The 13,887-nt window shown below is 51.6% G+C and overlaps 1 protein-coding gene across 5 annotated transcripts in view; it reads right to left on the bottom strand.

Annotated features, from left to right (window-relative positions):
- Positions 1-13,887, bottom strand: part of NUMA1 (nuclear mitotic apparatus protein 1) — a 61,551-nt gene that overhangs the window by 29,801 nt on the left and 17,863 nt on the right. For all 5 annotated transcript variants that reach the window (XM_083362087.1, XM_083362088.1, XM_083362084.1 and 2 more), the window contains exons 2-7: positions 5,938-6,011; positions 5,048-5,133; positions 2,939-3,018; positions 2,408-2,490; positions 1,568-1,648; positions 788-872 (exon numbers count right to left, since the gene is read on the bottom strand). In XM_083362087.1, the coding sequence (XP_083218213.1) occupies positions 788-872; positions 1,568-1,648; positions 2,408-2,490; positions 2,939-3,018; positions 5,048-5,133; positions 5,938-5,982 (460 nt within the window). In that variant the 5' untranslated portion in view covers positions 5,983-6,011. The remainder of the gene's footprint in view (positions 1-787; positions 873-1,567; positions 1,649-2,407; positions 2,491-2,938; positions 3,019-5,047; positions 5,134-5,937; positions 6,012-13,887) is intronic.

Consider the following 13,887-nt stretch of genomic DNA (forward strand, 5'->3'; position numbering starts at 1 on the left):
TTGCAGCTGCTCCATCACTGGAGGTTTGCAAAGAGACTAGACAGCCATTTGCCTAAAATGGTATAGGATCTCCTGCTCGAGCAGGGGGCTGGACTAGATGACCTCCAAGGTCCCGTCCAGCTCTATTCTGATTCTTTTTTCTCTCTGTCCTTGGCTGCCCCCTTGCAGACGTTTTAATGACCCAACTAGGGATCAACATCGGTGCTCTAGTCATTACCTAGTTGGGTCATGAGACATCTGCAAGGGAGCAGCCAAGTTCAGACAGCACCAAGGACCCCACAGTCTTCTTCCTCATCTTTGTCCTTGTCCTCCACCACTCCACAAAACCCACTCCCATCCGGCACTCATGATATTACCTAGTTTGGTAATTAAATCTCTGCCAGAAAGACCCCAGCTCAGAGAAACCCACCTTTCAACAAAGTTCAACAGTCCCAAGGAGGGTCCACACCCGTTTGCACCACTCAGGTGACCCTGAGGACTCAGGTAAACCTCCAGGTGGCCTCAATGACCCTCTAAAAAAAGGCAAGTGACCAGCTGTCTGCAAGGAGTATAAATCCTTCCCTCCAGTCAGAGCTGAAGAAGCTTCTTGGGTGAGAAGCGAAACGTTTTCAAAGGAAAACAAGAGTCCAGTTGCCTCCTGAAAAAAAATTCTTTGGGGCAACCCTGACCTGGAAGATGGGAGAATCTCTACAGAATTGAGGTGCAAAGATTCTTCTCCTTGGGTAAGTGTGGAATCCCCTGGCCAAGCATCCCACTCTGCAACCTTCCTGGCTCACACAGGACTCACTTTTGTTTTGGAGAAAGTTCTCCAGATCTTCGCTGAGGCAATCTTCGTTGTAGAGCATGAAGTTCAGGAACTTGGCCATCTCCGTCTGGGGGCGAGAGGGGGTGGGGGGGGGAACAGGCAGCATCTGAGTTATTCAGGGAGGGGGTGTCACAGGAAATCAGACCCAGCCTATGCCCCACCCCCACCCCAGGCCAGGCCAGACCTCAACTCGGTTTCGACGGTGTTCTACCCCTCACCGTTTTTCCTCCAAACAAGGAGAACTACGGGTAGTCCTCGTTTTACAACCGCAACTGAGCCAAAAACCTCCGTTGCTAAGCGAGATAACTAAGTGACGTTGGCCCCCGCTTTATGATCTTCCTTGCCGCTTCAGTTGCTAAGTGAGTCAAACTGTGGTTAAGTGGATCTGCCTTCTCCCCCTCCCCCTCGACTTTGCTCGTCAAAAAGTCACAAAGGTGGATCACGTGACCCAGGGACACGGCAGCCGTCATAAATACGAGTCCTTCGCCAAGCGCCTGAATTCTGATTGCATGCCGCAAAGGTCGTTAGGTGTGAAAAGCTGGTCCCAAGTCACTTTTTTCCCCAACGCTGTTGTAACCTCAGTCGCTAAATGGACCGTCGTAACGTGAGGACTGCCTACGCTGCCGAACTTGCACGATGCAGCTAAAGGCGAAGGCCGCAGAGGCGAAACGCGGCCCAGCGCCCCGGATGCCGACAGGCGGAGATGAGGAGGCAGCTGGCTGACCAGATTCCAGACGGAATCCGGAGGGAGATCTCCCTTACCTGGAGGTCGTATTCCAGGCCGGCCCACTCCCGAGGAATCTTATCGCTCATGGAAGCGTAGTACAGCAGCAGCGTCACCACCTGGGAAGAGCGGAGGAGGAGGAGGAGGAGGAGTCACCGGGACGCGGCTGCACGAGAGCGGAAGGAGGCCCGGCAGTGGCTGCCGAGAGGCTCCGGGAGAGGCTAGCTCACCTGCAGGCAGCTTCTCACCAGAGGCACTTGGGGGGACTTTCAGCCGCTCCGTCCTGGGAGCTCGGCCGAGGGGGCTCAGCTCAAGGCCTCCTGGGGTTGGGCCCGAGCTCTGGCTTAAGGGGGGGCTTCCAGCCCCCTCAAAGAAGGTGGTGGTGCACCTCGACTCAAGAGGCCATCCTTGGCTTTGGCTATTTCGGGGGGGGGGCTTTTCTCCAGTCTCCAACTTCTCCAGAAAGCGTGGCTGACCAGGTGGGAAGGTGGATGAAGGGACGCCTGGACCCTCTTCAGGCAGGGTTCAGGCCAGGCCAAGAAAGCCGGCTGGGTGACTTTGGGCCAATCGCCAGGAGGCGGTGAGTCCTAGGCACCAAAGCCGGCTGGGTGACTTTGGGCCAGTCCCTCTCTCTCGGCCCGGCCCACCTCACAGGGTTGTTGTGGTGGGGAAAATAAGAGGAGAAGATGTGTTGGGGAATGCTTGCTGCCTTCTGAACCCAATAAAGGCAGGACAGAAGTAAATAAAGAGTTCTTGACCATCTTCCCCCAACTGGCACCTGAGCCGTGACTCCCGGCCTCTTCCTTTCCCCAGGCTGAGCCTCCCGGCTCCTTCCACCGTCCGGGCCGAGCCCAGGCCCCAAACACGGAAAGCCCCACCTTGGCTAACTCCAGCTCTTCCGCTGCGAGAAGCTTCTCCTCGGAGACCAGGCTGTGCGCGATGGGCTTGTGCTTGCAGATTTCTGGGAGGGGACAGGTGGGAGAAGCCTAGGTGAGCCCCATCTGGGACACACACCCCCTCGGCTCCCGGACCCCCGGCCTCTCCCCACATTCTGACTCAGCCCAACGTCTTCTGAGCAGGCCCACTTTGGATTGGACGCGGCTGCTCTTGGAATCTGGTGCCCGTCTGAGCAGCGTGTTCTCAACTTACCACCATTCATTTAGTGACGGGGCTGAGAAAAAGTCACTCACGCTGTCTGTCAGCCTTAGAATGACAGGTTCATAGAATCACAGGCTTGGGAGGGGCTTGGGAGGAAAGGGCCGGAGCCTAGATGGAGCTTCAAAGTTTGTTTTTTGCGTGTTTGTGTGTGTGGGGGGGGGCGGTGTTGGTGTGACTGCCGGGACAAAGCTTCCCCACCTCCCCCAGACCCAAGCACCCTCCCTCCCTCCCGACTGTTGGGAAGCACTTACTCTGAAGGAAGCTGACAACTTGGGTGACCCGCTCTGCCACACTCTGCTGGGAAACATCCTGGCCCTCTTCTGTGCCATGTCTGGAAAGAAAGGAAGGAAGGAAGGAAGGAAGGAAGGAAGGAAGGAAGGAAGGAAGGAAGGAAGGAAGGAAGAAAGGAAAAAAGAAAAAAAGAAAAAGAGAAAGAGAGAAAGAGAGAAAGAAAGAAAGAAAGAAAGAAAGAAAGAAAGAAAGAGAGAAAGAAAGAAAGAGAGAGAGAAAGAAAGAAAGAAAGAAAGAAAGAAAGAAAGAAAGAAAGAAAGAAAGAAAGAAAGAAAAGGGAGGGTGGGAGGGAGGAGGGAAAGGAGAGAGGAGAGGAGAGAGAAGAGAAGAAAGGAAGGAAGAAAGAAGGAAAGAAAGAAAGAAAGAAAAAGAAAGAAAGAAAAAAAGAAAGAGAAAAAGAAAAGGGAGGGTGGGAGGGAGGGAGGAGGAAAAGGAGAGAGGAGAGGAGAGGAGAGAGAAGAAAGGAAGAAAGAAGAAAGAAAGAGAGAGAGAAAGAAAGAGAAAGAAAGAAAAGGGAGGGTGGGAGGGAGGAGGGAAAGGAGACAGGAGAGAGAAGAGAAGAAAGGAAGAAAGAAAGAAAGAAAGAAAGAAAGAAAGAAAGAAAGAAAGAAAGAAAGAAAGAAAGAAAGAAAGAAAGAGAAGGGAAGGGAAGGAAAGGAGAGAGAAGGGAAGGGAAGGGAATCAATTCACTTTGGAAAAAGCCAAGTAAACTGGAGTCTCCCCTGGACAAAGGGGGGGGATCAGCATCGGGGAGCCAAGGGGAAAGCCCTTCGCATCCACCCAGGCCAGGGAGGTGTCGGGCTTGAGGCTGGTGGGGCCAATACAGGGGTGCAGCCCTCCAGGGAGGGGCCCAAGGGATCCCAGCAGTCTATCCCTGTCACCTCTGTTCCAGCTGGGCCACAGAAGCTCAGGGCAGCTGCCAGGTGACCCCCACCCCCACCCCCCTTCTGCTCTTCCCCAGAGGAGCCACTCTGGGAGGTCGGCTGGGCTGAGAGGGAGCAAACACACACACACACACACACACACACACACACACACACACACACACACACACACGGTCAATCAAGGAGGCTACAGAAGCCCGGGCAGAGGGCTCGTCACCACCAGGCAAAGCAAAAAGAGTCGGGGGTCTTTGCATGGTCCCACTCGATCCTGAAGACCTAAAGAAGCCTTTCCAGATGATGGGGAAACGGGAAGGTGGCCGTAGCCCTTAGACTTACACAGCGCTTCACAGTATTTTACAGCCCTCTCTAGGCGGTTTACAGAATCAGCATGTTTGCCCCCAACCATCTGGGTCCTCGTCTGACCCACCTCGGAAGGATGAAGGGAGGTTGAATCAACCTCGAGCCGCTCAGGAGCGAACTGCTGGCAGTGGGCAGAGTTAGCCTGGGACGCTGCATTCTAACCCCTGGGACACCAGGGCTCTGATTATGTAAGAGGTTGACTCAGCCTTCCATCCTTCCCAGGTAGGTAAAATGAGGACCCAGATTGTTGGGGGCAATAAGCTGACTTTGTAATAATGCCGCTTGGGGAGTGTGTGAAAGCCCTAATAAGCAGGTATATACATAGAATGAAGGCTACTGCTAAGCTTGTAAGCCGCCCTGAGTCTTCGGAGAAGGGCGGGATATAAATGGGATAAAAAAAAAGATGTAATTAAATAAATCATCTGGACGGTGTTTTCAACCTGGGCAACTTTTAAGATAGGTGGACTTCAACTCCCACAGGCTGGGGGGGAGGGGGAGAAAGAGGGAGGGGGCAGGGATGTGGGGAAGGGGAAGCACAGCTCAGGAACAGCTGGAGGGGTCAGCAGCATCCTAAGCAAACAGGGTCTAAGACAGAACTCCCCAAACATTTTGGCTTTGTGGACTGGCGAGGGGACGTGCGGGGGGAGAAGAGGAAATGGTTCCGTGTGCAGACACCACTTTCACAGCTTCACACATGTGCACATACACACAGCCTGGTTCCGCACAAGCTACAGCCCGGCACAAGGGGGGTGTGTGTCACAGCCCAGGGGTCGGGGGACCCTGGTGCGAGAGAGCCTACAGGAAGAAAGCCGAAATCCGTCTTACATTTTGCCGATGATCTTGAGGAAGAGGCTGCAGTCCTGGAGCTGAGATAAAGAAGTGACGGCATCGCCCAACTTCAGGCTGTTCACCTGCGGAGGAGGAGGAGGAGGAGAGCCAGCTCAGAGGCTGCCAGGCCGGCCACGGGCCAGGCAAGGGGCAGAGTTCCTGTGTGTGTGTGTGTGTGTGTGTGTGTGTGTGTGTGTGTGTGCGCGCGTGCGTGCGTGTGTGTCTCCTGCCGGCGTCGCTCTGAAATGCCGGTCAAGGAGGCAGGCTGTAGACCAGGGGTCTTCAAACTTGGCCCTTTTATGACTTGTGGACTTCAACTCCCAGAATTCCTCAGCCAGCTGGCTGAGGAATTCTGGGAGTTGAAGTCCACAAGTCATAAAAGGGCCAAGTTTGAAGACCCCTGCTGTAGACTGTGAAGTCGGAGCAACTATGCCGGAGAAACACGTGGCAAGGGGAGCCCAAGCACAACAAATTCTGGCCAGAAAGGACATTTTTATCAACCGTCTCCCTGCTTTCAAACGTAAGGCCTTTTTTTAAAAAGAACGCTCCCAGTTTAGCCAAAGTTATTTCTATTTCTAGCACAGGGCTGCAATATCTGATGACCAACGTCCGGTTTCCCCACGCTAAACGTGACCCGATAAGCCCACAAACATGAAGAGCCACCACTTGGGGCAGACGCATCCCATCACGTCTCACCGATGGGAACTGGAAGAGATCTGGACTTCAACTCCCAGAATTCCCGAGCCGGCCATTTTGGCCGGCTCGGGAATTCTAGGAATTGAAGTCCATGGGCTGTAAAGGGGCCCCGGGTTGCCCAGCCCTTTTCCAGCTCGAGGGAGACCACAACCCAGGGGGTTTTCTCAACCCTAAAGGAGGGGCTGCTTTACCCAGGCCAGGAGTGCCGAAACTCTGGTGGTGTGAAGCGACGACATCTCGGTGTCCTCCCAGGTTACATTCAAGCCTAAAGAAGGCGGAGAGAGAAGAAAGAATCCATTAAGGGCAGGTAAAGGAAATTCCCGCAGCAAAACCACAAGGTGAAAAAAAAGAGGGGCTCCTATTTACAACCCAGCAAGCGTTTGGGTCATGGACCACAGGTAGTCCTCAACTTACGCACGTCCGCTTACTGACTGGGATCTGTGACATTTTCGCCGGAAAGTGGCACGCGCTCCTGGTTCCCAGCAAAACCTACGGTCCGCAGACCACTGCCGGGCCGTGGTCTACTGGCCTCCACTTGCGTTAGGTTTGTTCCTGCTTGTGCGTGGCGCTAGCAGAGGCGGCACCTAGCGCCTGCGGAAACGGAGCCGCTAGCCTCAGGTGGGTCGCGTGGCCCATTCGCACAGTGCTAGCAGAGGCAGCGCCTAGCGTCTGCGGAAATAGGGCCGCCAGCACCATGCGGGTTGTGTGGCCCATTCGCGCCTGGGTGCAGTGCTAGCAGAGGCAGCGCCTAGCGCCTGCGGAAACAGGCCCGTTAGCACTGTGCGGGTTGCACGGCCCATTTGCGCCTGCGTGTGGCGTTAGCAGAGTTGGCGCCTAGCGCCTGTGGAAACGGGGCCACCAGGACCGTGTGGGCACGCATGACTCCCGTTCGCGCAAAGCCCTGTTCGCCTGCATGCGCAACCGCCCCCTCCCCGGCCAGCAGCATGAAAAGGTAGGTGACCTCTGCCCTATGGGTTTGCTTAATGAGCACCCAAACATGGGGGGCAGGTCGTAAAATCAAAGTCAGGTGACACAATGACCCACTTTACGACCATAATCGCAAGGGCTCAATTAACGGTCGTAAGTTGAGGACCAGCTGCACTCTAGCCAGTGGCTTTAATCACTATGACCCATGGGGAAGCTGCCACAGTTGTGTGAAAGACGGTCGCCATTTTTCAGTGCTGCTGTAACTTTGAAGTGTCACTAAACGAGCTGCCACTAAGTCGAGGGCCAACCCTGTGTGGGGAATTCTGGGCTAACATAAATCAAATTGCGCAGCTGACACTCAAAACACGCACAACTGGTTCGCCCGCATAGCAGTCACTTCGATGAACACGATGCCCTTGTAGTCTCTGACCAGTTCCCCCACAGCAAATTAGCCCAAGTCACCAATGCACGCACACACACACACACACAGGTTTCCCAACCACTGCTGTGTTCAGGCCTTTGATCCAGCTACACCCACCTGCAATGGCTCAAGACCAGGGGTCTTCCAACTTGACCCTTTGATGACTTGTGGACTTCAACTCCCAGAATTCCTCAGCTAGGCACGCTGGCTGAGGAATTCTGGGAGTTGAAGTCCACAAGTCATCAAAGGGCCAAGCTGGAAGACCCCTGCTCAAGACTCTACAGGAAGTCCTTGACTGAACCATTCAGTGACGGTTCGAAGCTGCAACGGCATGGGAAAAAGTCACTTACGACCATTTCCCACGGTGACGACTGCTGCAGCACCCCTGCGGCCCCCTTACCGAAACGTGGACGCTTGGCAACTGTGTTTGCGACGGCCGCAGTGCCCTTGGGGCCGTGGGATCGTCTTTTGCAACCTTCCGACGAGCAAGGTTCATCCACAACCGTGTCACTAATGTAACTGCAGGGGCTCAGTTAACAACGGTGGCAAGGAAGGTCGTAAAAGTGGGGCCAAACTCATTTAAGGACCGTCTTGCTTGGGCTCCCGTGTTTCCCCCCCCCCCCCCGATGCGGAAATGAACAAATGCAGGCAGCTACGGCGGCTTTCTTTCGCAACGTCCCAGCGTGGCTTGCAAACGCTTTTGCTCTCCGTGCTGCAAAACCACCGCGGGGAAGCTTTAGAAACCTCAACCCGTATAACTGCAGCTCCACTTGGGCGCGAAAGCTTTCATCAGCGTTGTGCCATAAAGTCACATCACACAACAGCAGCAACAGCAACTCAGCAGGGAGGGATTCCCCAGCTCTACACAATTCCTACCCAGCACACCAGGATATGTGCAACCAGAGGCCAGGAAAGGGGGACACAGACTTGCTAGCAGCTACAGATGTGCACACACACACACACACACACACATACAGCACGCCCACAGAAAAACTGCTTGGAAACACCCACAAGATTTACAGCCACAGGTTTCATTACACGGCTGCATTTTTCGCCAAGGGAGATTTTTAAGCAGTTCCAGCCGTGATCTTCACAACTCCCAAGTATGCATTGGGGGGGTGGGGGGGAGAAAGAGGGAGGTACTAAGTATTAGTCCCGCTTTATAAAGCCTTAGTAAGGCCACACCTGGAACACTGCAACCGGTTTTGGTCACCACCAGGTTACTGAAAAGATGTTGGGGCTTTGGGGGGGGGGGGAAAGTGCAGAGAAGAGCAACTAAGATGATTAAAAGGCCTGGAGACGAAAACAGATGAAGAACGGTTGCAGGACTTGGATATGGCCAGTCTGCAGAAAAGAAGGACTTAGGGGTTGCTTGAGGGGCTGCCACAGAAAAGTGTGTGTGGGGTTGTTGTTTTTTTCCACCTATTCTCCGAAGCGCCAGAAGGCAAGGAACAAGGGATGGAAACTCATGGAGGAGAAAAGCAAGCTGGAATTAAGGAGGAATTTCCTAGCAGTGAGAACAATCGATCATCGGAAAGGCTTCCCTCCAGAGGTTGCGGGTGCTCCATCACTGGAGCTTTTCAACAAGAGATTGGAGAACCTTCTGTCTGAAACGTTACAGGGTCTCCTGCTAGAGCAGGGGGCTGGACTAGAAGACCTCCAAGGTCCCTTCCACCTCTGTTCTGATGGAGGGCAGAGAAGGGCTGTGGGGCGGGGGAAGCAGCCAGCTCTTTGCACAGCTCAAAATGGCTGGATTGGAGAGTAGCATCCTAAACCAGGGGTAGGCCACCTCGGCTCTTTTATGACTCGTGGACTTCAACTCCCAGAATTCCTGAGTCAGCATAGCTGACTCAGGAATTCTGGGAGTTGAAGTCCACGAGTCATAAAAGAGCCGAGGTGGCCTACCCCTGTCCTAAACAAACACATCTTAAGGCAGGGGTCTTCAAACTTGGCCCTTTTATGACTTGTGGACTTCAATTCCCAGAATTCCTCAGCCAGCTTGTCTGGCTGAGGAATTCTGGGAGTTGAAGTCCACAAGTCATAAAAGGGCCAAGTTTGAAGACCCCTGTCTTAAGGCTTGAATTTCCCACAGGCTGGTCAAGCTGAGAAGGGGAAAGGAAAGCTCTTTCCAAGGAAGGTCATTTAAAGGGGCCCAACAAGTCTGCAGACGTTGCTTTAAGCTAACCCTGCCGTCTTTAAAAAAGTGATAGGGTTGAGAGAGCATTTGCACCAAAGCAAAACTGAATTAGGACCTGGCAGGTAGAGTCAGCCCTATAACAAAGGGTACGTTGTTATTGGTACGTTGTTTGTAGTTATGTTAAAAGAGAGTTAAAGCGCATTATGAATTTGGTTAATTGTATGTTATGTATAATTTGTATTTAGAATATGATTATTGTAACTATAATCCTGTATTTAGCTCTGGGAAGTGGGGGGGGGGAAGTGGGTGGGTTTGGGGTGGGAGGGATTTGGGGATATATTGTAAAATTTTGTTTTTGTAAAACTCTTTAATAAAAAAAAAACGGGTAGGGATGTAAGCTTTATGCAAAATCTTTTTTTCCCCCCCTACTTCAACAACTTTATTTTATTCAAAAGATTAAAATAGGAAATCCAAAAGAAAAAAAAATAAATTAAGCAGAGACAAAACTAAACAAAAACATTGGGGGAAAAGTGAATGAAATAAAACAAAGGACAAAAGCACGTATTATCCTCGCCCCCCCCCACCCCTAGTTGAACACTGACAAATCTACGGCGACAATAATTTATTTATTTATTTGATTTTTATTTAATAGCTTTGCCCCTTGCAAAACAAGCCCGACTTTATGGGAAACCCTCATTTTATTTTAAAACAGGACAATTGGGCAGCAACAGAGGCCTGTACAAAATAAAGGGAGTAGTAGAAAAAGGCTAGGTCTCCTCCACAATTGGATCTAACCTCAATAGGCCCAGACCAGGGGTCTCCAACCTCGGCCACTTCAAGACGTGTGGACTTCACCTCCCAGAATTCCCCAACCAGCTACGGGTTGGGGAATGCTGGGAGTTGATGTCCGTACATCTTAAAAGTTGCCAAGTTTGAAAAACATTGGTACAAACTGCTATTAGGATGCTCTGCCTTAGCTGTTATTTGTTCCATGTTCTACTTTTGAACAAATGAGATGGCCGATGTATCTCATGAGGAAAGCAAGGATTGTTTTCAACCATGAAAAATGTTTATTCAGCCTGGGAAGTTAAAGAGAGGCAGTTGACACATTAGCCCCCAAGCAAAGAAGAACCGGGCACGTTGAAAAACAAAGTTCTCCAAAATACTACAGTCTACAATTGCGGCTGTCAACTTCAACCACTTTAAAATCTGTAGAGTTCAATTCTCAGAATTGAAATCCCTGTTTCTCAACCTTGGCCACTTGAAGATAGGTGGACTTCAACTCCCAGAATTCCCCAGCCAGCAGCGCTGGCTGGGGAATTCTGGGAGTTGAAGTCCACTCATCTGAAAGTGGCTGAGGTTGAGGCCCGCGAGTTATCAAGTCACAATTCATTTTGCAAAAAAAAAAAAAAAAAAAGCTGTAGTAAACTTAATTCCAAATCAGGAAGAATTTGTGCTGCTGGCCAAGTTTCTCCCTTTGATCTGGCCAAGGGTTTCGGATGGCTTTCACCGCCTTGCCATTTAAAGGAAAAACATTAAAAAAATCAAAATAGTAATCTTTATTTTCAGCTAAAGCTCCTTTTGCTTTTCTGCAAAAGTTAAGGTTTCCGGAGGCGATCTAACGATCACACCTGGAGGGTGCGCCCGGCTCAGATTTCCCCAGATGCCACCAACCAGTTTAAGGATGAGCTGCCAAAATGTGCCACCCAAGGCGGAACTTGTGCACGTGGGGTTAACGTGACGGGGCCTTCTTGTTAATTATGACATGCAAATCCTTTTCTAGTCAAAGGGTAAGGCATGTGAGGTGTTGACAAAGGTCTGTTGGCACCTCACTCCCATTCTGCCCACTCGCACAACAGGATTCCCTAAAAAAAACCAACAACACACAACTGAAGGCGGTTTAATTTTCTTTCCGGTGTAATTTTGCATCGTCTCATCAAGCCGTGGACTCTGACCTCCATTAGCTTTGGCCACCATCCCAAGGTCTCAGAGGAGGAGCTGCTCCTTGGCAAAGCCGCACCCAGAACTCACTAGATTAGGACCGTCTGGTTCCTTGTGCCATATAAATTCAATAATAAACAGATGGTTCAATAAATAAATACCATCACCATAGATGTATAAAATGCAAGGGCCAGAAGGCCCACGCATGGCCCCGGCTTGCCCATTAGGAGAATCCACTGAGATCCAGCCAGGTGTTCCTACCAGAAGAGTTTCCCTTGCATCTGTTTTAAGAGTAAAGGATTACCGAGAGTTAAAAGCCACTCCCACCAACTTTGGCAGGGCCAGCTACTGTCTGGCACTGATGAGGTTCCCTAGTTGGGTCATGAAACGTCTGCAAGGAAACCAGCCAGCGCAGAGAGCACCCAGGACCTCATAGTCTTTCTTTCTTTCTTTCTTTCTTCCTTTCTTTCTTTCTTTCTTTCTTTCTTTTTCTTTCTTTCTTTCTCTCTCTCTCTCTCTCTCTGTTGTGATTCAGGGTCAGCCTGTGGGTTTGGCAGTTGGGTGGGACGACTCAGAGGAGGAGGAGGGGGGTGTTGAAGAGCTTGCTGATGAGAGCCCTCAGCCAGGCCCCTCCCACCTGGTCACGACGGAGACCCAGCTGTGTGAGCCTGACAGCGTGGATGAAGATGACCCACAGCTGGCACAGGAGGCAGTCAATCAGGAGTAAACAGAGGAAGGCAATGGGGCACCTCAGAAGGAGGCAGAGAGAAGCCACGCCCTGAACTCTATATAAGGGGATTGTGTGGGGAGGGCTGGTTTGCTGAAGGCAACCGCTTGGATAGTTCGTGTTTCATGGTTGGTGTCTGTTTTATGTTAATAAATTTGGCAGGCTTTATTCCAGCCTCTTGCCGTTTGTAAAGGGGTTGTCCCTGCTTTTGCTGCAGGGCCGGTAGCAGGCTGGTACAGAACACTCCCTCCCTCCCTCCCTCCCTTCTAACACTGATGATGTTCCCTAGTTGGGTCATGAAACGTCTGCACGAAAACCAGCCAGCGCAGAGAGCACCCAGGACCCCACAGTCCTTCCTTCCTTCCTTCCTTCCTTCCTTCCTTCCTTCCTTCCTTCCTTCCTTCCTTCCAGAACTGATGATGTTCCCTAGTTGGGTCATAAAACGTCTGCAAGAAAACCACCCAGCTCAGAGAGCACCAGGGATCCCACAGTTCTCCTCCTCCTCCTCCTCTTGGGTGGGCTACATTTTCTGCCTCGGCTGCTTGGGTCCCTCGGGAGGCAGGGGTGAAGCAAGCGGGAGAAAGTGGGATGGGTCAACATTCACTGAAGGGTGCCTTGAGGCCATCCAGCCTGAACGCACGTCCCCCTTGAGTGGAGTTGAACACGTCCAATGGGAGGTTTGGGCTTCTGGCCTACAGAGGCAACATTATTAGGGGTTTCCTATTCTACAACATTGGACCTAGAGGACACAGCAGCCTTTGTGATGTTCCCTAGTTGGGTCATGAAACGTCTCCAAGAAAACCACCCAGCTCAGAGAGCACCAAGGACCCCACAGTCCTCCTCCTACTCCTCCCTTCTAGCACTGAAGATGTTCCCTAGTTGGGTCACGAAACGTCTGCAAGGAAACCAGCCAGCGCAGAGGGCACCAGGGACCCCACAGGTCAACCCTGAGCAACAAACATTCTCTTCTATGGCTGGCTGGGGAATTCTGGGAGTCCAGGGCTCTTAAAGTTGCAAAGGTTGAGAAACTCTGCTTTACAGGACTGTGACTCTCTTCTACCAACCTGACCCTGGAACGCTGCAACCGTCATAAATACCAGTGCCTGGATTTTCACCCCGCAGCAGTGAGGATACTGTAATGGTCAAAAGTGTGAGCACCAGTTGTGAATCGCTTTTCCCAGTTCCTTTGTAACTTAGAATGGTTGCTAAAGGAACGGTTGTAAGTCGAGGACCACCTGCGCTGCAGTTTCTATAGTCCTCGACTTATGACCAGATTTTAGCCCAACATTTATGATGCCAAGTGAAACATTTGTTAAGTGAGCTTTGCCCCACTTTATGAACTAGTTCTCAAGTGAATCACTGCAGTTGTTCAGTTAGTAACACGGTCGTTAAGCGAATCTGGTTTTCCCCCTTGATTTTCCTTGACAGAAGGTCACAAGAGAGGATCACATGACTCCGGGACGCTGCAACCGTCATAAATATGAACCAGCTGCCAATCCTCTGAAATTTAATCACATGGCCCTAGGGATGCTGCAATGATTAACTGTGAAAAATGGTTGCAAGTGATGTAACCTTGGACGGTCGCTAAATGAACGTTCGTAAGCCGAGGACTGCTTGTAGTTTTGTTGCACAGCAAGAGAGAGTGTTGAGTATCAAAAGGGTCCCTGACGTGATCTGAACCTGCCCTGGCCGTTCTTCCCATCCCTTCCCAGAATCCGCTTTGTCCGCCATAAAAACGACAAACTGCTTCATCTCAAACCGAGCTCCCCCAAATAAGACGCGCAGTCCTCGGTTCAGAACGATTTCGCCATTAAGCGAGACACTGGAGCCACCGCTGCCGCTTTTAAGCCACTTTCTGGAAGCCCCGGAAAAGTCCAGAAGATTAAAGATGGCGCCGGTTCCTGGCAGAAAGCCAGCCCAGAGCAAGACTGGATTGGGCTCCCTCCAAGCACTCAGATCCAGCAGATTCCTTCTGGCGCGGCAGATCC

The sequence above is a fragment of the Vipera ursinii genome (assembly GCF_947247035.1).
Source record: "Vipera ursinii genome assembly, chromosome: 4".
Classification (NCBI taxonomy): domain Eukaryota; kingdom Metazoa; phylum Chordata; class Lepidosauria; order Squamata; family Viperidae; genus Vipera; species Vipera ursinii.